Consider the following 24695-nt stretch of genomic DNA (forward strand, 5'->3'; position numbering starts at 1 on the left):
AGGTATAGAGTGTGTATTTCCCTTCTGGTAGTTATTGTGTGATTACTAATAATGAAGGATTTACAGTTTGGATAGGTAGAATATGTGAATCCTTTCTGTCTGTGATTTGTTACTTCCTAGTACACATTAAAATTATCAAATAGAAGGATGATCTTTTTAAAAGTCTTATATTTTTTTTGATGGAATGGTGGTGGTATTTTCAGTATTGCTGGTGCATTAATGTGCTGCAGTTCTCATACAGGAGGCTCTTACACCAAAAATTGCATCTGTGTTGGAGAAACTTGTTCCTTTTTTCCCAGCAGATGTACAAATCTGTAAATTAATTTTTGCTGGAGCTTTTCATAAAGTCTCATAAGAGGTGATGAATCATCCAAAGTTCCATGCTCTCTCAAGCTTCAAGCAGCTTTGTTTTCCTCTTGGCAGATGCATCTCAAAAGAGGCAAAATGAACTCTGGTTTAAATAATTTTGATAAAAAGTGCCTCAAAAGATCTGTTACCTTCTAAAGAACATGATCCTGCACAACTCAGTGCATATCCTGCTTGTGCTGTGTTGAGTGAGGCTGCAAGGATCAAAGAGCTGCCTTTTTTTTCCCCTTTGGTTTGAACAGAAACAGAAACTTTGCCTTTGTAAGGACAGTCCCTGTTTATCTTCAGTTTCTTTTGTGGGTGCAGGATGTGTGCACAGATATTCTGTGTATAGGTGTCACTACAGAAAGGCAAATCAGAAATCCAGCACTTCAGACACTGAGCTCTCAGAGTGCACAGATGCTTCACTCTGCTTCTGGAGCTCTTGGTTAAAATTTTCCAAGCTGGCAAAGGAACAGATAATAGATTGTTAACTTCTCATTGAAGCACACTACACTGGTAACATCCCAACTGGCTGGAAGTTGAAATTTATTTTAATAAGAAAATACAGCCTACTCTCTATCCTTTTGCATTTCTTTCAGTATTCAGCTAAGGTGTGTTTGATTCCCCCTGAAATGTTTTTTTGAAAACTGAGCTATCAAAATCTGATGCTCTCAAACATGCCTGAAGGAATATAATTATTTAGGTTTGTTTGACAACCTGGGGCTTCATGTTTTACTTTATTTTCCAGAATTCCTTCTGCAGATGCTCAGAGTTGCAGTACACATGTCCTTCGGTCATGTGGGGAAATGTTCTGACTCTGTGTCTGTGTGTGTAGGGTTGTGAGGAGGCACTTGAGAAGGACAGAGGGCAAGCAGTTATTTTTCCTAACTGTGCTTCATTTATTACCTTCAGAATTAGAGTTTATGTTGCATGTTGATTCTGTCTCATGGGATTGCAGTAAAGACATAATAGGATGGAATAGGCTAAACAAATGTGACAGATCTTAATATTCTGGTGTTAGGACATCACAAGTGTTAGTGCAGGAATTTTTGGCTGTCATTATTCTGTGTGACTTTCCCAAATTAAAGATACCAGGGTGAGGGATGGCAGCTGCAGGCTCTCCAACCTGAGGCTCTCAGCTCAGGTAGAGCTTGCTGAGCTCTGCTGCATCAGGCTCTGACTCAAGGACAAGAACATGCTGTCAGTGCCAAGGTTTGCTCAGAGATGATGCAATCTAGCAAATGCAGATCCATCTGAGGTCTGAGGACCAGAGACTTTGCTGTGTTTCATAAGGGTTTGGAAAAAGACAAGAAAGAACAGAAAGGGCATTTGTCCTTGATTTTGCTGTGGAGGTTGGGAAGGCTGCAAGGTGCAGTATCCTGAGATTACACTGGAGACCTCAAGGAATCTGAAGTTTTCTGGACCTGTTTTGTGAATGAGAGAGGTATGTGCCAGCCTAGGTTCTTTTCTAGCTTAGTTTGATAGAATCTTACCCTTTCATTTCAAGTTCCTTTATCATGGCATTTCCATTTAAACTGGGTTAGGTGAGTCCAGTGAGGAAGGATTCTGTTTCAAGGATCTCATATGTATTGTGTACAGATTTTCCACCTTCTACAGCTTCTGGAGAATGTTTTTATTTTTTCATCTTAGTCTTGCATTTCTTAACAGCATACTTTATCAGCTGCAGAAGGATAAAATGTGTACACGAGCCCTTTTGCATTGTGTCTTTATTCCTTAATCCCTTGTCCCCTACCAATTGTGCAGGTGTCATGTACCCCATTCAAGAAAGTGGTAGGAGTTGCTCCTCCCCCAGGAAAAGTTTCTTTTCTAAATGCTCCAGATGGAGACAGTTTCCCAATTGGCAACTGGGAGAGCAGTGATAGTGCTGTGTGGCATTTTGCCTTTTATTCTGTACCCTTTCTCCAAGGGTGTCCTTTTCTCACTGTGGGGTTCAGCTGGACCCTTAGTGGGGCTGCTGGAACCACCTGGAATCAGCTCCTTCCCACAGAAAGCAGCCAGCCAAATCCTTCACACCTGCACCCCAGGCACACCTGCACCCCGTTCACATAGGTGTAAATAATTACACTCATTTAATTGAGATTTCTTTGTCCTCTTCTGATATTTCCAGGCCCCTCCACATTCTGATCTGCAACGCTGCCGTGTTTGGTGCTCCCTGGTCCCTGACAGAGGATGGCCTGGAGTCCACCTTCCAGGTGAACCACCTGGGACATTTCTACCTTGTCCAGCTTCTGGAAGATGTTCTACGCCAGTCATCTCCTGCCAGGGTTGTCGTGGTGTCCTCTGAGTCCCACAGGTTGGTGAATGTGAACTTTGGTTTTGCTGGAATCTTTAATCCTTAAAACATGGAACAGTGGGGCAGAACCACAGGAGTTTCTGAAAATGAAGGTCCTTGCTCTCAAGCATTTGCCTTTGAATAATCTTTTTAAAAATAGAAGCATTACTAATGCCTGTGGATGTTTCTGGATTTGGCTCTGTTGCTGGATGAGGCATGTTCTAGTTTTATAACAGTATGTAGATATTTTTTTGATCATTCTTTGTGTGAATGCAGATTTTCGCTGCGTTTCAGACCACTCATTGATTTTGTGAGGAGATGGAATAATAATTGATTAAATCTGAATGGCATGACCTATATTGATTTGTCATTCAACAACTTCAACATCTTAGCAAGAAGAATGTGCAGATATTTTAGCAGGAGAAACAATGCAATTAAAAGCTGCTAGATGAAATCCAGTTGTTTTATAATGAGAAATTAGGGAATTCAATGTAGACATTAGCTGTATAATTGTAAAATGGGAAGTAATGTAGTTAATACATATTACAAATCTGGCTATGCCTCTTTTGGTAAATTTTTTAATTAAAATGTTAGATGCTCATCTTTTCTACTGCCAGGAAAAGTACAGTTGGTAAAAAAGATGTTGATGAGGTTTGCCTTATTTCAGATGTTCTTGTGTTTTTGTGTTAATAACTGAAAAGATGGTTTTGATTTACATAAAGTTCCTTGTGCAAAATGAATGCCCCAGTTCTGAATTTTACTGGGCACAAACCACTTACTCCTCACTGATTTAGTTCAAGGACTGCAGGATTAAGCCTATAACATCTAGCTTTAAACATTACTGTTGATTTCTATTTCGCTTTTGGTCATGTGTAGCAGCTCTAGCAAACTAAAAGGAAGAATGTGAGAGTCCTTTTTTTCTTTCTTTTTTTTTTTTTTTCCTCCTGTCTTCATATTTCTGAAATGTTTTAGTGACCCAGAATGAAGCTTATTTTTTTTAATCATGTTTCCATAAAATGTAACCCCAGGGACCTGGTAGAGAGAGACCAGCCAAGGGTCGGGCTGAAACCTTTATCACTTCCAAACACAGGGGCTTATGGTATAAATGACACACTGCAGATAGATTTACTTTTACCATTTTAAATTTATGATGGCTGAAATGAAAGGAAGCAATAGAAAATGCCAGTAATAATCCTCCCCACTGTTAAAAGACATGAAATGTCTAGTAATTAGGTGGTAACAAAATCTGGACATCCTTATCTTTGCAGATCACACCGGGTTTGTGAAAGCAAGTAGCAGAGTCCTGTTAGGAGTGAGGGCAGCTACTGCAGGGCAGGAGAGATAGCTCTAGAAATAAATCTGCCAACTCCAATCACTTGCCAGATGTGGAGGGCACAATGGGATATGTATAAATGAGCTGTTATTTAATGGGAGATTATGTTGAATTGTCAGTTGCTTGTTCCCCCTTGTAAGTTTGTATCTCTGATAGTATTTTAAATGACATCTTTGTTTTTCACTGCATTAGTGCTGTGTGTAACCAGGGCTCTCATCTCTGGACATCTTTATCTGTGATTTTGAAAACATTTTGAAAGTGCTCATAGCTAAGACAGAGAGATCAGCCAAGGTTGACAGAAGCCCATAAGGAAATAAGTAACAGTCTATGTTTGAATAAAACAATTAACACAATTAGTGAATTTCTCTTTTTCTAAGGAGTCCAAGTAATGTCTTGCAGCTTATCTTATCACTTAGACTGATCATTGTAAATAACTGTGCTTTCCCCTCCCCCCAGTCTGTTTGATGGGAAGAAGTTTATGTGAGGAGTTAGTTAGGTATTATTTGGTGGTCGTTCTTTCTGACCTACTTGAGAACTCTGAGCCTTAAACCATGTCGTAAAACAGAAGTGTTGGTATCTAATTACTGCCATAAACCTTGACTGGATCTTTTTGCTGGAGTCAAGACCCCCTGTTAGGGGAAAAATTAAGTCCTATGTTTGCAGAAAATGCTATCCTGCACTGCTCCCAGGCAAAATATTTATTTGCCTCTTTGGTTCTTTGTTCATTTCTAGTTACTTCTCTGGATTCAGCACAAATGAATTCTGTTTAAATTAAGCTTTTGGGTACTTTAGGCATATCATATTAAAATCAGAATAATAAGTAGGTTGACTTTTCCTTCTGTCTTTATTTCTGTGTTGTTAATTTGATGGTACAGCCCTTATTCCCCTGAATTCACTGAGATTGGCTCACATAAGCACACTTGCAGGACTGGACTCAAAATATGCCACCGTGTTTCCTTTATACAGTAACACACAGAGTTGTATTTATAGATTATTTTTAGTGTCATAAGTGGTTACTTGTGGAACGAATATAGGAAATTCCTCCCAGAATAGTCTTCTTAATTTCAGAAATGTATTTTATCTAACTGAAAATTATGAAAGAGAAATTTTGTTGTTGAAATTGAAGGGCTAATTGTGCAAGACACAGAACATCCTGGATTCCTCTTGAGTTCAAATACTGTATTGCTTTGCTCTGAGCATATTATAATTCTGCTCACAGAATGAATGTAGAAATTCCAGCTGATCTCTTCATTTCTGGGCATGAGATGCAAAATTAGTAAAGATATTTTAAAACATTTTTCTAGTGTGTACTATAATTATGTTTATCCCTGTTCTCCCCAGCTGATTCTGAAAACCGAGTATTAAAAAGAGCTTGCTAAATTCTTTTTATTTTTAGTAGCTCCTCTGAATGAAACACAGATCTGTAACTAAATGTAGTATTGTTTTCTAATATTAAGATATATCACTAAATTAATAAATGAAGTTATAAGAACTGGGAGGAGAAATTCTTTATGGAAATTTCCTTTTCTTCATCTAAATGTCTTTAGAACATTCACTACTTTGTTTCTTTCCTTTTTTTTTAATAACAAACAGCTGGTGTTTAATGACTCTGTCAGACCCAATTAAAAAACGTCAACTAGTTACTTTGATTTGTGTTCAGCCATGCCATGGGTGTACTTAAAAACATTATGCTCTGCCAGAGCTCATTTTGGCTTTGTTTACATTTATCTTTTAAACATATAAGACTATTGATGGCAAGTTACCAAGGTTATAACCCCTTTATATTCATCAATTTTTAATCTAAAAAAGAGCTTAAGAGGCAGTGAGACTCATCCATAGTTACTTGAACACTTAAATGCAAGTGTGTGAGCACTGGATGAAATGATCAGGGGATGGGAAGAAAGGGAAAAGAAAAGATGCTGGGTTGCTCTGCTTTTAGTGCAGTTATTTTATCCAACATTGTTTCCTCCAAGCTGATCATGTTTTTATGGATATATGGCAAAATCAGTTTTGGTTTTTTTAAAATTTAAAATAAAGTGATTTGTAAATTACATACAGTGTCTTTAAACCATCAAAGTGTTTTCTGAGTTGTTTTTGTTTGTTGTTTGCTGTTTATAATGATCCAATACTTTTACTGCCATATTATATGGGACTGTTCCTTGGGTCTCAGGCAATTTTCAGTAGATGCTTTCAGCTGCTAAATAAGCTGCTGTTTTATGTTGGTTCTGGCCAGGATCTACTCTCTCGTCTACATTTTATATTGTCCTTAATGAGAGCGAAATTAAGTCTGGGGTATCTAAGGCATATTTACTGTTTCTCAGATTTACAGAAATTAAAGACTCCTCTGGCAAGCTGGATTTCAGCCTGCTCTCTCCATCCAAGAAGGAATATTGGGCTATGTTGGCCTACAACCGCTCCAAGCTCTGCAATATCCTGTTCTCCAACGAGCTGAACCGGCGCCTCTCTCCCCACGGGGTGACCTCCAACTCGGTCCACCCTGGAAATATGATGTATTCCTCCATTCATCGCAGCTGGTGGCTCTACACTCTGCTCTTCACCTTGGCTCGGCCTTTCACCAAGTCCATGGTAAGTGAATGCCTTAAAATATTTTGTGCATCTTCATTTTTTCAAATCGGGGCAGAAGAGTTGTGAAAATCCAGCTACACGTATCTACCTCTTGCCTTTTATAACCATGACCCTGGTTTTAATGGCAAAAATCATGCCAAGACAGTGCTCTAGAAGAGGATTCTTCAACCACTCAAGATTTACTTTGTCAGCCTTCTCTTAAGGAGCCTTCTAAGATGGAGTGCGTGACCTTGTTTGCATATATGATTTTCACTGTGATTATGTCTTAGGTGTGGGATAGCTGAGAGTTATTTCTGTGCTCAGGATACGTAAAACATCAAAAAAATTGCTTTTGCTTTTAAGTGGAATATGTTGACTGCATTTTTTATGTAAACAGATGCCCTAGTTAGAAAAGATACTACAGACATTATTAATGGCTGAGGGAAAGTGCTTTTGGTGGTAAAAGCACCTTCATTCATATTTTAAAAAAAGCAACAACCCAACAATTTTCTTGATTCTTACAAAGTGCTGAAGACAATGGGTGTTTTCCATTTGTCTCCATTGGATTTTGGACTGGAACCATGACATAATGAAAGGCATTGGAGTTCTTCCATCGCCAAGGTTATGAGTCTTTATTATGTAAGAATTTGCAGCACCTCCAGCACTTGGAGGGGTTACTCTGATCCTTTGAACCTCTGAGCCAATTATTTATAAGGAGTCCAAAGTATTTTTTAGGCAGAGAATGGCATTTACTTCATTGAGAACTGGCTTCCTTTAACCTTAAGGACTGTTTTTCATTCCTTTTTCACTGACCAAGAAGGGTGTTCCCATAAAGAGGAGCAGGGAGAAGGAGTCTCCCTTGAATGTTTCCTTCTATGAATCAGGGAAATGAAAAGATCCATGGCCCTGCAGAATCTTAATTTATAGTGGGATGACATGTGTGGAAAACAGAGGTGTTTAAAAATCTGATTACATGTCTATAAAAGAAAAATACTGGATCTTCAGTAAGACTTGTGGAGCAAAACTATAAATGCTCCAGTGCTGACCAGGTGTCAGTCAGGAGAGCCCTCACACCTCCAACCTCTGACTGCATTTTGCAGCCTGTGCATATGCAAAGCCTATTTATGTCCACAAGATTGATATGTGAGTGCTCTGGCACCTTGGGACGAGTAATAATATCTTTCAACAGCATGGTTTTTTGACCAGGACCTATAAAACCATGTCCCTGCTGTGTTAGGGATTGTTTGTGAAACAAATTCTTAAGTTCTCCTGAGAATGTGTGAGTGAATGTTAGCAAAATCCTGTGAAAAGGACCCAGTCTGTGGATGTTTATGAATTGTTAGTTTTATTTACTCTGACATATTTTCACAAAGGGAATGTTTGTGTTTGTTGCTCAGGGAATCTTATCCTCTAAGGAACAAAATAAACCACTCATGTTAATTCTGAGTTCTTTAAAAGAATTGATAGATTTTAAAAGTGTCTATAAATGGGTATTGCATATAAGAGAATACAAAATACAGGACAAAGATATCAGCACTGAATAACAGTGCACTCTGGTCCAACCCAAATCACTTCTGTTAAGTCCTTCATGTTTGTATCTCATCGAGGTTATTTGAATGTCATGATGGAGGATATGGGCTGAAGGTAAGCATCAGTTTTACAACTCATATTCTGATGTGAATTACATTCCCCTGAACTCTACCAATGTTTCAACAGCCAGTAAAACTAGAAAAGTGCCCCTTCCTGGGTATGCAAACAAGCTAAGCTGAAATTCTCATCATCATCAGCGAAGAGTTTCTATTTTAAGGCTTGTAGGGAGCAAATTATGCTGCTGCTTCTTTTTTAGGGATTGTGCTGTTGTCAACCTGGAATAGACTTTGCTGGGGATCTTTTTCTGGGTTTCCTTTCCATGTTTCTGAGGCAGCTCGCCCTGGAGTTCAGATGAGTGTTTTGGTCAGATTGTTGGGAGTGATCTCAAAGCTTTACAGCTGCAGTCCCAAGGTGGTGAGCTGCTCGTCCCTGAGCTTTCCAAGGATGTCTGCATTGCACAATGCAGCATGATGCAGCAGCATTTAAAGTAGAGCTGAGCTGGGCCCATCACTGGAGCTGAGATTGGAGACAAGGTTGTGTGGGGAGAGGAGAGCTTGGGCAGCCCAGACAAGGAGCCACACAGAAATGCCTGGACCTGTTCTGGTCTCTGAGGCTGTAGCTTCAGCTGCTGCAGCATTTTGGTGTGTGGAGAGGCAAATCCTTCCTGGAGCCACTTTGAAACTGTTTGCTAGGTCCTGATGTATTGGGCTCCTGGAGTCATATATATATCTATATATCTATATAAAAATATATATACGTACACATACACAGAAACTGCAGCTGCACATACCTGATTCTAAGGCCTTTTTGTGCTATTGTGGTATCCAGGCAGTAGTTTGAAGTAGAGCAATGGAAACTGAAGACCATTCCTTTCTTTCCCATTGAAGTGTAAAATCCACAAGGATTTCTACACAGAAATTTAGAAGAAGTATTTTGTAGCAAGAAATAGTTGCAAATGAATTACCATTTTATTACTGAAGTAACTGTAGCTCTACTAATGTCAAAAGGGCTCTTTTTTATTTACCACTAAATAGTTACACAGTAAATTGGAGGTGCTTAGATTGTAATTAAATGTCAATTGAAACAAGTGGCCACTGTAAAAAACGAATTGGAAGAGAAGCTCTGAAAGTAACTGTGTAGGCCATGCTTATATTTAGGTGGTTTGATCTGGGGCTCTAGGGTTTTGGGTTTTTTCTTTCTACCTCTTTTACTCTCTTCTCTCCTTCTTCAAAAACTGACTGGAGAAAAGTTTGACTGAGTTGGTTTTTTTTGTGTTAAAAATCAGAACCCATCTGATTTTTCATTATTTACATACAAGACTAAAGTTAAGTATATTTATTGTAAGTTGCAAGCTTACACTGAGTGTGGTATCTGGTGTCACCCCCATGTGATTTTCAGTGTACAAGGGCATATAAAATTATAAGCAGAATGCCATTATCACACACTTGTGATAGTCTTACATAGACCTAAATATTTTTGTTGGCAGGTAACAGAGCAGAAAGAATATCATGTGTTAGGGTAGCAAGAGCTTAACAGATGTTTCAGTGAACTGCAATTTCAAATCCTTTCCCATTAAGAAATGGCTGGGGTTTGGGGAAGTTCTGAGACTATTGGGTTACATTTCCTGTTGCAGTGCAAAGCCAGCCATTGTGCTGGAGTTTTAGCAGATGTGTTACCCCCTTTTAATGGTTGGGAGTAAAACATTGGTTCTGTTGCTGAGATATAAATTACATTTATAAAAGCTCAACTTGTCACTTTTAAAAGCAGTTAGAAGTAGTAAGACCACTCTGCCCTTAATTTTTCACTGTGTAAGAGACTGATACTTGAAGTGCTCTTTGATTTCTCTGTCCTCTCCCAAAGACAGTAACTTTCCAGAACTGGATTTTGTATAGAAATTACTGATGTTGAGAATTATAAGGAATATTTGTAAGGGCCCAAAAGCCTTCTGCATGTCTAATTTTTATCTAAACCCGTGAATTCTTGTCACTGGGATATTTTCCTAGGGGTGTTTGAGGCAGTAGCCCTGTGTTGCAGTGTTCATACAGGCAGGAGCAAACCCCAGGGCCTACAATGGCTTCACTGGCTTTGCTTTTGCCAGAAGTTGCAAGTGTCTAAATTTAAATTCCATGTCTAAATTTAAATTCCATGTCATGATTTCCATGCACATCTAACATCAACTCAGAAATGTTATTCTGGCAAGAAATCAATCTGCATCTACAGGAGTGACTGCAACCTAATGATCACATCTGTTTGCTTTTGATAAAATCCCAAAAGAGGCTGTGCAGCCTCATCACCTCTTTGCTTTCTCCCCTGTCCTTTGCTGAAGAAGCTGGAATTACCCTTAGAGCTGGGGATAGAATTCCCTCTCCAAGCAAACATTCTTTGCTGTCCAAAGATCTGTGTGGGCTGTGTTGAGTTGATGTTGGCTTCCAGTTCTGAATTCACAGTTCAGGCCAAATTCTGCCCTCAGCTGTGCCTGTTCAGCCCCAAGAGCAGCCTGGGCAGGGTGGGTATGAGCCTTTTCCAGCACAGAATTTGGCCTCTCTCTCCTTCCTTAGACACTGCTGGAAATGCACTGGGGTTTCCTGGAAAGCTAGAGGCAGCTCTTTTTGGAAAGAGCCCCACAGTTCAGGTTTGATCAAAATGACAGTTTCTTTTCTCAGATTGAGTTCAGGACAAGAAGTGAAAGAGGATGGGAGAGTGAAAGGGAAATAGCCACCTATTGGATATTAGCAGCTGCAGAGAGTGAATAAATCACATGGGCAGTTCTCCTGGTTTATGGATTAATGCCTGAAGTGTAAATGTTCAAGTGGTGCTAAGCCACAGTTCTCTTTTTCAGCAGGTTTGTGGACCTTACCTCCAGTACCATGGAGGGACAGTTATTTTATTGAGCCCTGATAACATGTGCTTTCTTGCACAAAACTCCTGTTTAAAATTGACTGAATTGGGTAAAAAGGCTTATGTGGAAGAACATTTTGATTTGTTGAAATAGGATTGTAAAGAGATGCCTCCAAAGTAGTTGTTGATCATTTTGTGTGTCCTATCCAGCAATAAAATGTAATATAAGCTAGTTTATTATCAAACTTATATTTAACTGATACATACTTTAACTTGCTGCTAAAACAAATGTAGCATGAAATATAAGGGCAAATTAAATTTGTCCCCTGTAACCTACACCACAGGGATGGAAAGTCTCTATAGAAACTTATCCCTGTGCCAAAGTGAGCAGGTCAGGACTGCAGTGACCAGAATGGTGCTCAAGGGCAGCAGTGGCCAGGGAATTTCTGTGTCCAGCACGGCCCCATAGCTGTTTGGGGAGCAACTCTGTTTTTTTCCTGTAATTTCATGGAGGAAATAAGGAATTTCTTCCTCTCCACGCCAGGTCCTTGAAGAATTTCAGAATGCTTTGTCAAGTATGTTGGCTGCAAGGCAGGGAAATATTTGGTCCTTGATGTTTTATGCCACTTGTAATCAAAGCAAGTCAATGTGCTGTGGTTCTTGTATGATGATCCAGTGAACTGCTGCATTCTAGAAAGATACTCAAACTTTATCACTGAGTATTTGAGATTTCTTTAACTAGCAATGAGCTTTGGATCACTTTTTATAGAAAAATAATCTCTAAAAAGTCTTTTTTGTGGGTTGTTCATGCTGGGGAGGAGGAGTCCTTAATATCCTTGCAGTACCTAGAAGAGCCCCAAGGGAGCTGGAGAGAGACTTTTTTCCAAGGGCATGGAGGGGCAGGACAAGGGGAATGGCTCCAAACTGATAAAGGGCAAGTTTGTTTCCCTGTGAGGATGGGGAAGCCCTGGCACAGAGAAGCTGGGCATAAGGATGACCCACACATCTGAAGTTCAGCAGCAGAAATATTTTTGGATGAAGGTTAGTTTTTGTTTCTTTGACCCTTAAAGTTAAAATCCAGAGCCCAAAATTAAAATGGTAAAAGTAATGAAATTACATAATTGAATGTTGTTACTCTGTGTGATTTTGTGATATAATTCACAGAGCAAAATAAATTTTGCGGATTCTAGAACGTGGTTTATCTTTCCTCACATTTCTTTTTTTTCAAGTTTCTATTTATGAATGGATAGATGTTCCGGAAACCCCAAGTTTTTGTTTGCCCTGGGTAGAATAGATGAAATATGAATTTAATTTTTTTTTTAAAGAATGTAGTGTAGATCCTATGTTAGGGAGCTATAATTAAAATACTATTTCTTAATTGAGGGATGCAGTGCTTACTTACCTTATTTCCCTAGAACTCCTTGGATATGTGAGATGCTTTATTGTACCATGGTCTCTTCATTTCTCACTCCATCATCTTTGAAGAGGTGCCATACCACTTTAAACAGTTCACCAATCAGTTTCAGATGATGGATTCTCTTTAATCATTTACATCCAGAGAAAGTCAAATATTCCTTAGGAAGCCAAAGTAATCTAACAGAATGTATAGTGTTTGTGCAGCTGGATATCTTATTTATTTGAAGTTCTCAGGGAAATCTCTTCTGACTTTACAAAAAAGATGGAAGAGTAAATAGCACCAGCATCCAAGTAATATGAGCTAGAAAGTCCCTTCTTTTAGAGAAAAGTCATTAAAAAAGTATATTTGCAAGATCCAAAAATAATAAAGTGTATCAAATGCAGAGTGCTGCATAATGTTTTTTCAATATTCTTACTATTTTCACATGTGTGTGTATATATGTGTGTATGTACCTACATATCTATCCATCTATAGAGGTGAAAAATATACTTGATTCTTTAATATAGTTCATATTCCTGAATAGGTGAACACAATAAGAGTCTGTTTTCTGGGAAAAAGATTCATTTGTTTGTTTTTTACTGTGTGTCATGTCATTTATCATCATGTTGGCATTCCCTGGACATAACTGGATAACTGAATTAACATTCCTAAAAACTTCCTTCCAGGAAGGCTATTGAAAATATACGTGCATGTACAGAAATATGAATATTTCTAGGCTTTTGGGAGGTTTCCTACTGTGATGCTAATAGTGTTTCTAGTTCCTGTCAGTTCTCTAGTCCAAAGTTTGTTGTGTGTATATAGATATCTTTTTTTCCTTCTCAGGAAGATTTGGGAGAATTTGCTGGGATGGTTTTGTTGGTTTTGGTGCTGTGTATTGGTTTTCTGTTTCTTTTTTTTTTTTTTTTTTTTTTTTTGTGTTACAGATATTAGTGTGGTAATTTCCTTTTTTTCTTCCTAAAGTCAAGACTCAAACTTGCAGGATGTTCCTTGCCCAGCTTGGAGCATTGGCCAGATTTCCATGTAGAGGGAAATAGGTCTGTGGTTTGATGGGACTGTTTTAGGGAGCCTGTTCAATTTTTCCACTGGATATTCACTGGCATTTTGTACCTCAGTACCTTCCATTGTAAATTACTCAGAGTTATTGAAAGAATTGAGTTAGATACTGGACAAATCCTCAACTTCTTTCTACTGTAGTCCTAATCATTTTATTGTTTCTGTGCCTCCTTTCTAGGAGAGGGCTCGTGTGTTTCTAAAGAAAGAGAAGAAAAGGGAATATATGTTGCAGAAAAATTAATGAAACTGAAATGTTTTCCTTAATTTTGTGTTGGTTTTGTTGCCAATACCAGTGGGAGATGATGTGCTGCCCTGCCTGTCCTATTCCTTTTCTTAACCTACTCTCTTAAAGTCTGCAGTTTCTCACTATGATTTTATCAAAAAAGGAAGAAAGTAGAATGAATGATTTTAAAGTTGTTTAAATATCTATCTATATGATTCAAGAATCAAATTTAAGAATGGAAAAAGATTTGGCAAAAGAAGGACTTGAATCCATTCGGCAGTTGAAATATTAAAATGTGTTCTGGTATGTGTTAGATGACCTGGGTTTGTGTGATTTTCTTGTGAAAAAGTAGCAGATTTGCACTCATTCCCTTTAGAGGGAAGGTAATAATAATAATAATGAACAAATCCATTGTGCTTAATTCAGTGTAAAAGTGCACCACAAATGATACAAGACGCAGTAGTTTTGCAGTAATCTCTTTAAGGATTCATAATCAGAGAATTTCTGGATTTACTTTGTTTTTAAAGTTTCTTTTGAGACTTGGAATAATCGAGTCATTTGGGTTTTCCAACCTCTTTATTCTGCTGTTTCTGGGAAGTTGTTAGAGTAGTAGCATCAATCCTATTTTAGCAAGGAGGATGTCAGTAAATATAAACAACATAGTCAAATTCCATCCATTATTTTAGTGACAACATGTTTTTGGAGTTATTAAGTATCACTGTGGATATAGCACAGTCTTCATTGCATGACACAAAAAAATCTATACAAGGTAGTTGAGGAATTTTATTAATTGCAAAAGCATCACCTTGAAATAAGATAAAGATAGCAGTGTTGGATGATGCATCTTAAATAAAAAAAAAAGTATCTTTTGATATGGAGAGAGAATTGTCTTGAAAAACAAGATCTACTTATCCCAAACATGCAGGATTGACTTGTCAGTGCTGTAGATTCCCATCTCTTCCAACAGTGCTGTCTTAAGGGCTGATATTTCCAAAAATGGAAGTATTTCTTCCAAAAATGGAGTTGAGCAGACATAAGAGTTGAAACGTACTGTGAGCTTATTTTTAATGTTTGGTCACAGCATTTCTCATTTCTTTACTTTCTCATAGATGGGTGTGCACATACAAGAACTGTGAGACTCCTAACTGGATATGGAAGCATTTGCTCAAGTGTTGAGCACCAGGCTTGCTGTGAAAGGAAGGGGCTTGAAAATCCTTGTGCTGAACTGGTACTCAGCACTGATTTTTGATTGAATGTTGTACCTACTATTATGCAAAAAACCCTGAAGAACACTTCAATTTAACAAGCTAGAGCATAAGAATACTTGGAAATACTAGGATTAAATTTTTCACTTAAGTTCAACACTCTTGAATGTAGGTATTTTTCTTAGAATTACCTTGTCTCTACTGTAATCTATTAATGAATACAATTAGGGTTTTTTTCATTTTGTGAGAAAATTGGAAACACAATTTCTTTCGACTGAACAGCATTACTATTTTAAATTGTTGTCCTGAATTGTCAAACTTGCATTATGATGAATACTACCAGTGCAAGAAAACTAATTTAGCACTTCAAGTAAAGCAACCGTCTTGGCAATTTTTTATGATAATGAATTTGTAACAGTGTCATTTAGAATCTGATTGTCTACTCACATCAAGTAGCTCATCCCATCCCAAGTAGTGTGGTTATCTAACAGCATTAATTATGGAGCAGTGGCATGATCTGCAAAATGATACAATTGACAGTCAGGCTTCCCATGGCAGAGCAGTGTCCTGCCTGTGTAGGAAAGGAACCCCCATTACAGGTTATCAAGGCAAAGGTCCCAAATATCAGCAAGGTGGGCATCTGAAAAGTCAGTTCCTGCTTCCTCTTGTGGATCACTGTGCTGACCATTCCGCTTGTAATATCATGGCATAAATGTAAAAATTGAATGCTGTTTTTTTTTCATGTGTAGCAACACTAAAATGAGGGTTTTCTGGGAAATAGATTTTTTTTTTTTGTTGGCCAAGACATCATGAGCAAACAGAAGTAATTTAACCAGTTCAAGGAACAAGGTGTTACCTGAGCTGAATGAACTACATTGCTTGCATTTGATGAACTACTATGTACAAAGTGAGCCTCTCTCTTAGCTTTTACACCAAGAGTGGTGATTTTGTGAGAAAAAATGATGTGTTAACTTCTTCCATTCCCTTGATGAGAAATGTATGTGAATTTTCAAGTTTTAAAGGCATTATGGCAGAAAGTATCAACAATGCTGTCAGTTCCACTTGTGATATATATTTGTTGTCTCCCTTTTGGCTTTGTGTTTCTAAAGGAAATGTTTTCATCTAGAATGTCTTTTTATCGAAACAACAGCTGAGCTTACTTTTGGTGCTGAGGTGAAATTTATCATTATTGAGTTACATATGTGCTTATTCCATAATCAGTAATGTGGTGTTTTAAATGGTCTTCAGCTAAAGTCAATTAGGCTCTTTGGAACACAATCCAGACCATTGCTTGTCTTGGAAAATCAAATACTCTGTGCGTCTACCCATGGCCAGCAAAGCTGAGCACTGCTCAGGGCTTTTTCTGCTGCTGGGAAGGGACAGAACGCTCACCTGGAAGTTTTGTCACTGTCCCCAGCAAAGATTCCTGCAAATGCAGTCTAACTGCTGATCTGTTCCCCTGAAATCATGTTTATGGTTGGTAATGAAATGTGGCTGGGCCAAATTGCGGTCATTGCTGTTCACTATCATTATAAGAAAAAAAAAATGCTTCTGTTCCCTTCTGCTGGCAGATACATCCATGAATTAATGATATTGTAGCATTCAGAAGCTGGAAGGAAAGGGTTGTCCAGCCCTGAAATGGAGACTTAGACCTGGAATGAAGTCAGTCTGTTTGCTTCAAACATCACTACTGAGATGTTTGTGTCTGTTGTGCCTCAGTGCTCTGGGAGATTTTTGTGAGTCCTTCCCAAGCATATATTCTGAATTTATTTGCATGGCTTCCTTACTGTGTGAGTGTCAGCACTGAATGTCAGCAGTGAACAAATGAAAGCTTGTCCCATCTTCTTAATTTGTTTGGTTTCTTATTTTCACAACAATTATTTTGTGTAGCTGAGCTAAATGAATTACCAATTTTCTTTGGCGTTATTTACTTTTGAGAGTTTTGGTGGCCTGGGCATTTTTGATATTGTAAAATGAAGCTTGGCTGATATGTGTTCTATCAGAAGACAGAGGTATTTTGCCTTACTGTGGAGACAGTCAGTAACAGCCACTGCAGAATATTGCAGTGTGGGTTTTGATGGGCTGGGAGTGGAGCTCTCTTGAACTAATTTCAAGTCTTTGCTGATTCTCATGTTTTTGCCTGTGTTCCCTTTTCTCTGGTTTCTGTCCAGGACTGTGGTTTTGCTGTGTTTAGCTGATGCCAACTGGAAATGGCAAAGTCAGGGCTAGCAGCAGTGTGCTCAGTTACCACTTTACCAGTAATGCCTGGCTAAAGGCTGTTTTATCTACTACACAATAGTCATTCAAATACACATAAAAAATTGCCTGGACCATTTAATGTTATCTTTAAGAATATTGGATGAGCTACTTTAGAACATTTTATAGGCATTTAAATGAAAACCTTTATGAAAAGCTGTGGATTAATTTTCTTGGCCATGACATGCCCAAATACAACATGTGTTGTAGATGCACAAAATCTGGGTTGCAGAAAACATTGCTACTTAAATCTATGTAAAAGGACTGTTACACTGACCTGATGTCATTTCCTGCCTTAACCACGTGTAAATGTGGTTTTCAAAAGGTAAAATTAAAATGTTAGAGTTGAGATATGTTTCACAATGATCATTTTAATGTTTGTAACTGTAAGTTTTGCCTGAGATAGTAACAAAAATATTGAGGAGTAAATAATGGAATTTTCTACAAAACAAAATTTTAAGATGGTCACTTGTTTTTTTTTTCTGCTGGCAGTTAATGGCTAAAATCCAAATTCTCAGGTAATGTGTTCATAAATCCCCACACAGAAGGAAAAATATTCTGCTTGTGTTCACTGTGAGAACAGCTGAAATAATGCAGATAGAAAAATAACTTTGAGGTGATAAAATGTATAGAATTAAGTGAAGAATTTGCTGTTTTTTCTGAGTTTTCAGATGATGACTATTTTTTCCTAAACCTTTATATTGTGATTTTCTTTCTCAACAGAAAAAACTATGTTTTGAATGGAGTCAGATAAAAATACTTTATTTTTTCTTTATTTCTCCCCTCCCTTACCATCATGTCAATAGCTAGAGAAATAATTCTCAAATTAATACAAGCAAGTCATTGGATTTCAGGGGAACTATTCAGTCTCATAGGTGACTGTTTCTGAAGTTTCCAAGTGTGGTCATTAATAGATTGATGGAAGCTGTTTCCCAGTTTTCATTGCAGTGAATCTTAATGGCTGCCAATTAAAATATATTTACATATGTACTTACATTTCCCACCATAACGTGGAGCCTATAACATGATTTATACTGACAGATACTGATTGTTGTTTAATTCTTCCTTTTATCCACACACTTTTGAATTATGAATTATATCAATCCTTAAATCTTTGTTTGTTTTAGAGTAGGTTCTCTTTTTTTATTTTTGCCTCTTGGCACACCATATATGCACTAGCAAGTGCTCGCAGTTTCAGCTGCATTTAAGGAAATATTGTTGTAAGGCTTTTATGTGCTGTACTTCAATCAGCTAGTGCCAGCAGTATCCCAATAGAAAGACCCTCAACAGACCATTTTCAGCATTTTGCTGCAATTAAACTCCTCTGGTTTTAGCCCTCAGGCAATTTAGTACCTTTTTACATATGCACATTATGAACTTTTGACCAGGGCCTGGTAGTCATATATTAGATAGCAGCTTTTGAAAGCAGACTTAACAAGTTCCTCAGAGTATTGCAGCCAGAGTCAGTTGTGGAAAAGGTAATTTAACCAACTTGCAGTGAGGCCATTCAGAATCGTACTGATGATCCTAAATATGTCTCTTTTTTTTTTTTTTTCCTTGTTTCCTCTGGAAGCTGGTAGCAAGAGCTCTCAAAGAATGTGATTGATCTTTTATTCAGTAGCTAACGAGGGCTGTGATTCTATTAGTGCTCTACAAGGCAAGGGAACAGTGATTTAATGAAGTGTCTGGCGAGCTGGTCATAGATTTATCCTGTTGTCTCTAATTTGCAGCGCCCGTTGTGAGCGTAGAAGAAGCCGCGCTGGCAGCGCCATTAGGTATTTCCTTAGCAAACTGTTGTAAGGTCAGGTGTGGTGATGTGGGAGAGGCAGTGCCCGAGCCCTCGGTGTCTGGAGATGACAGCAGCTGTGCCGGGCGCTCGCTGGAGCGGAAAGGGAGGATCAGAGGTCCGGCTGCGAGCCCCCCTGGCCTGCGCGGGAGCAGAGGAGCTGCCAGGGAGCACTAATAGAGTCATAATTGGCCATTAGAACTGCAAAGGTGCAATAACATCTTCATACAAACTGCCTGGCGCCAGACCTGGTGCCAGGTGCTGCGAGGTTCCGTGGTAGGCTGATCTGGTAAAGCTGATTTTTTTTTTTTTAATTTTTTTTTTTAATACTTAAGAAAACGAGGCACTGCGTCCTAATCGCTACAGTGCATCAGAAATATGAGAACATCAAAACTTGAGTTGCTTTAAAGTGACATTAATGTCTTCAGTACTTTCACTTCGGCGTGTAACCTGTCAGTCTTACTCAGAAACGATGCACTAAAATTTGCCATGTAGCTATGGAAAAAATAATATCATAAAAACCTTTTGGCTTTCACTTAATTAGTACTAAATAGTGCATTTTATTTCTGTCAACCAAAGGCTACTGAATTTTTGTTTTGTTTTTCTTTGCTAACCTGAAATACTCTTCTGGTGATACCTGTAATGTTGCACAGCTTTTTTTCAGCATTGTTTTCCACAAAACTCTGAGTCTGAGTTAGCCAAAGGCACCCATTTTCAGAAAGAATTTTTCTTTGCATGAATTGTTTGGTAATTTGAGATGGAAATCGTGGTATGGCTTTATACATTGTCAAGGAGATCAGTCAAATATTTCAATCCAAAAGTAATACATAATAATGAAGCAGATCTGATGTGTGGTTCTGTCCTAGCTAGACACAGAACAGTAGATAAATGAATGGTTTTGAGATTTCTGGGGCGTTTCCTGGTGGCAGCTGGAGAATTCCCATGTAGAAAAGTAGTCAAAGCTGAGAATTAGAGGGTAGGCAGAGATGACATTGTGGGAGTGTTAATCCACTTCTGTTTGTGGAGTTCACCTAATTGGGATCTCAGCCTTGTGTTCCAGGCTCTGTGCATAAAGGTAAAGAAAAGCTTCTGGCCCAAAATGAATCAAATCTGTTTAAAGGAAACTGCAAAAATCTCTTGTGCAGTGGATGAAATGTGGATCTTGGCAAACAGCAAGGAGACAGAACCATGATAACTTGTCTCCTTATATAATTATAGCACATGCACCACCATATAGTTGTCATTGTGCTCATAGATTTTATCTTTGAAAATTAAAATTTCTTCAGTTGCATGAGCCCTTGAACCGCTGTGAACCTGACACCCTGTGAGATGTCATCTGGGACCCCTGTTAAATATACAGACACAGTAAGTCTAGAAAAAGAGATATTGGGCTTTTAAATGAACAGCAAGAGGATTTAAAACAGTAAGCCAAACTTTCTAATTTCCTAATATTGACACTTCTGTCCCTCACAATCTTATTATAGTATTATTCTGTGCTGGTCTACCATTTCATCAAAAAGTCTACAATGGAACTAAAAATCTAAGCCTTTTAGCCCATAGATCATTGCACTTGGTAAATGGCTTATTGCAGATTAGATAATGTGGTTCATAGCACATCCAAATCAATAAAAGGCTAGTCTGAATGTAGTAAAGTGCTCTCAGTCTGATTCTTTTTATTAAGTATATCTGCCATGAGCAAAGTGAAAATTTTAGTCTTTTTGCTTAACTTGATGTAAGAAAAAGGCGTTACTTAAATTTCTGCATGGTTGTTTTCTTTCCTAGGGAAGCTCTGTCCCACAGAGTTTAAGGTTTTTTTGAATAAAAATTATATATATTGTCTGAAAAATGATGCGATTCTTATATTGCCAAAATTCAGAGCCCAGTGGTTTGGTGTTCCCAATGATCCCATGCTAGAAATGAGCGCCTAGCTCTCACATTTGTCAGATATTCAGTGGTCTCTGTGAAATAAACTATTTTTTAGCTGTTCATCCAAAAATCATCAGCAGAAACTGTCAACTTCAGCAACCAATGGAGGTGGAGAAATGTCCAAGAAATATTTTGAAGGTAGAGTGGATGATTCAATAGCAAACAAGGAGTGGTGTTTTAATCTGGGTTGGGAGAGGCCCAGGAATCACCAGGAATCTGGGGCTGAAAGGAAGGATGTGGTGGCTCTTTCTGCTTTACCCCATGAGTGATCCTGTGCTTCTGAAGGGGTGGAAATACAGAAGGGCATTTTTATTTATCCAGGAGAAACTGAGGAGGCTGATACACGTGTGTCAAGGGTGAGCAGGTATGAAGAGAGGTTTTACCCTTCTGGCTGGGGTTATATTAGAAACCCAGAAGTATGGTGGCAAAATGGTGATTTATGTCTCTCTGCCTTTACTTTCCACACACTTTCACTCATTGCAATTTTTTATTTTCCTGTTTACATCCATGGCCTGACCTGCTGAGGAGATGTCGAGCTGCTGAACCGGGTCGAGAGCTTGTCTGGGTTTTGCAGCTTGGCTAAAAAGGGGTTTTAAAGCTATATTAAAAATCCAGTGAATAGCTTGGAATTTCTTACAAACAATCAAGTCAGATAAACTGTAATTGGCTGCAGAGAGATGCTCTTAACTTACCATTCTTTGACCATGTTATTGACCACTATGTGTTTGCCCATGTTATTAATAATTCATCCTTTGAAAAAATCTATGTGCATTATAGCCTTTGATCTCAGAAATTTCAAAGCTGAACATGCTATTTCCCTTTCCTTTTTGCATTTTTCTTTCTTTTTAAAGAATTTTTAAAAGAGAAGAGAATGAAAAAATAATTTTTAAACTTTTTTTCTCTTTATTTTGGTGGCAGAGCTTCCTGATGACACCCATCCCTGGTAATGAGAAATGTACATTAATACAGTAAGAATATATATGAATAAAAAAATCAAGGCAAGCTCACTGTACTTTGCAGATGAAAATGTTTGAAAACAAGACTTAATGCATCTAGTAGATTAAAACAGAAATTAAAGACTTTGGAGTAAGAAGAGATCAAAGGCTGTCTTTTCATTGTTCTTTTTATTGTTTATTGACTTCAAAAAGACTTTTTAGTTTAAGCTGACTTTAATGTCTCTTGAATGCTCTTTTGTAAAGTGACTTTGAAAACTCGTGGATAATGTCTTCATTAAGTGGGAAAAAATCTTGGTAAAAATATAACTGTAACTTTGCTTTCATTATAATAGGAATAGATAACACTTTGCTTAATTAAGGTCTGTTTTCCCTCTGTTCAGAATTTTACGACCATTTTTTTCATTGAAATTAGTGCTGATAAAAGCTTGAAGTAGACACTGCTAAACTGAAACTCTTAGTTTTTCAGAGAAGTACGGGGATGTGAGTTCTCTCTCTGTATTTGTTAATCAGTTAATCAGAATGTTGTCGTGTGTATGTGAGCTATTTTAGGAAACAAAAGAAAAAAACAAAACCCAAAAGCATATTCAAGTTGTATTGATTCTAAAATAAAGCAATGCTTCTTGTGTTGTTGAAAATGTTAATTTAGAGACTTTCTGCTCTCATTCTGTTTCCAAATGTCTGCTTTTCTCACCAATCCCAGATGACTTGATGTATTTGGATTATGTTAATATTTGCATTAATAATGACAGTAAAGATCACAAATCTGTGGAGGCAAATGAGAGATTAGGAAAGCCATGCAGGAGAACTTCTCTGGGGAGCAGTGTGGACTTCCACAGTATTTTGAGGTTTAAAAAATGCACTCTAGGAATAGGATTGCCTTGGCCTTCCCCCTCCCAACAGAGCATCTTTTTCTCATGGTTCTGTGGGATTTTTAGATGGACACATTAGATGGAAAGGGAATGATCACGTTTGCATGAAGCGCACTCCATCTTTTGAGCTAATTGAGATATGGATTCATTTTTTGTTTGCTCCTCACTTGTCTGTAGTTTTGGTACAAGAGGTTTAGCAGTTTCTGATGTGGGTTTCTAGTGCAGCTCTGATGTTTGGTACTCTGGGGGTGTTGGACTGTTATTGTGATGGCAATTTTATGATATTCACCCTTCCCGTTCTGTGTATTTCTGCCAGGGCTCTGTGTGCAATTCTTGGGCAATCTGCTTGGTTCTTACTGAGGATCAAAAGATTCTGATTTACAGTCTGCATAAGTTGTTTGCAAGACCTTTTTACATACTTAAAAAACTCAGCAACTCCTTTCAACATGATAGCTGAGTTGCCAGAGTTTTTTTTAATGAGAAATGTGTGTTGAATGATTTCTGTAACTGCCTAACCTTACTTCAGCTTTAAAGGAGTTTGTCTTCAAAAGGAAAACCAAAGCTACACTTGTTTCCCTTTGCTTCCCTTCATGGCTGGGGACAGAGAAGCAAAGCTCTTCTTGGCTAGACTTATTTTTGCTGACTTTCAGCTATGATACACCTACTAGGAATCTTATGTCCAGTGCAAGATGAGGCACTGGAAAGGATGTCTTTGATGCTGTGTGAATCTAAAAGCCACGCTGTGTTAATTTTGAGACTCTTGCTAATGTTATTTAAGGACTGGCTTATAATTTTCTTTTACTTCATTTTACTGTGGGCAACCACATTTTGGATTTGGTGATTCAGTATCCAACAGTTCCATTTTGTAGACTGTTACTAGTTTTCATATTCCTAGATGCAAAACATTTTTTGCAGTATCGCTATTTTTATGGCACAAATGGTTAAGTATTTTTACAAGTGTAGCCTTTGTGGGTGGTTTAGAGGCTCAATTACCCACTGAAATGGAGGAAATAAATGTCCTCAAGGGTTTGCATTTGGATCATATGACACTGTGGGGCTCAGCTTGTTGTTAATAATTCTTACATCTGTGTAGCACACAAGAGCACGAGGCAGCCTTTGGAAATGTAACACAGTATTGCTGCTGGTACCCTTGCAGAAACATCTGAGTTCTTATACAGGAGGTGACAGAAAAGTAAGCCAGGATAAAGAAAGCAACTAATCAGCTGGTAAAATTGATGTCATGTCTAATCCTGCCTATTAGATTGAGCAGCTAATGTGAAGACTATGGGGATGTTCATATTTATGATGCATGTGGCAGATGCTGCTTGGGTTGCATTGTACGTTTGGCTTATGGGCACTTGAGGGACCAAAAAAAGAAAGAAGCCAAAAAAAAAAAAAAAAGAGAGAGGGAGCTAGAAGCAAAATGATGAAAGAATGAATGTGGCTAAATTCCAAGCTTATTATTGCAGTAATTTTTGCCTTTATTTTGCATTAGGAAATAGCAAGGGGTAGTCCTACAGTGTGAGAAATGTGGTTGCTCTGCACTGGGCAGATTTGGCTCCTCTTGCACCAGGAGACAGCAGACACCCAGGACATGGAGAGCTTAATCCCTTGGAATTCTGTGCTCAGTGCTTGTGAGCTAAAGGTGCCAAACTTGCTCCCCTGATCAGTGCTATGAGTCTTGACACACGTGAGAGCAGAGCTTGGCTCGAGGGTTTGTTTGCATATTTGCATGCTTCACTTATTTTATTGACCACCCCAGACCTGGTTTCCTGCCTTGAACACACAGAGAGGCCACTATAGTGGTAATGTACAAAGTGAATTAAAAGGAGGAGGCAAAACATCTTCCAAAGAAGGTGAGATCAGAAAAAATGAGGCCGTTTCAAAAATAATTATGTAATGGTTATGTATGTCAGATAATAAATGCGTCGTAGTAATGATTCCAAGGTTTCTTTGTGGGTATAATGCCTCTCATTATGATCCCAAATTCTATTATGTGTTTTCCATAAGTCATCCAAGCCTGTTCTGGAGATCAAT

The 24695-nt window shown here is 38.2% G+C and overlaps 1 protein-coding gene across 2 annotated transcripts in view; it reads left to right on the plus strand.

Annotated features, from left to right (window-relative positions):
• Positions 1-24695, plus strand: part of WWOX (WW domain containing oxidoreductase) — a 473685-nt gene that overhangs the window by 103453 nt on the left and 345537 nt on the right. For both annotated transcript variants that reach the window (XM_036390457.2, XM_036390458.2), the window contains 2 exons: positions 2477-2662; positions 6296-6560. In XM_036390457.2, coding sequence (XP_036246350.1) covers positions 2477-2662; positions 6296-6560 — 451 coding nt within the window. The remainder of the gene's footprint in view (positions 1-2476; positions 2663-6295; positions 6561-24695) is intronic.

This window comes from Molothrus ater, chromosome 12, assembly GCF_012460135.2.
Source record: "Molothrus ater isolate BHLD 08-10-18 breed brown headed cowbird chromosome 12, BPBGC_Mater_1.1, whole genome shotgun sequence".
NCBI classification, from domain to species: Eukaryota; Metazoa; Chordata; class Aves; order Passeriformes; family Icteridae; genus Molothrus; species Molothrus ater.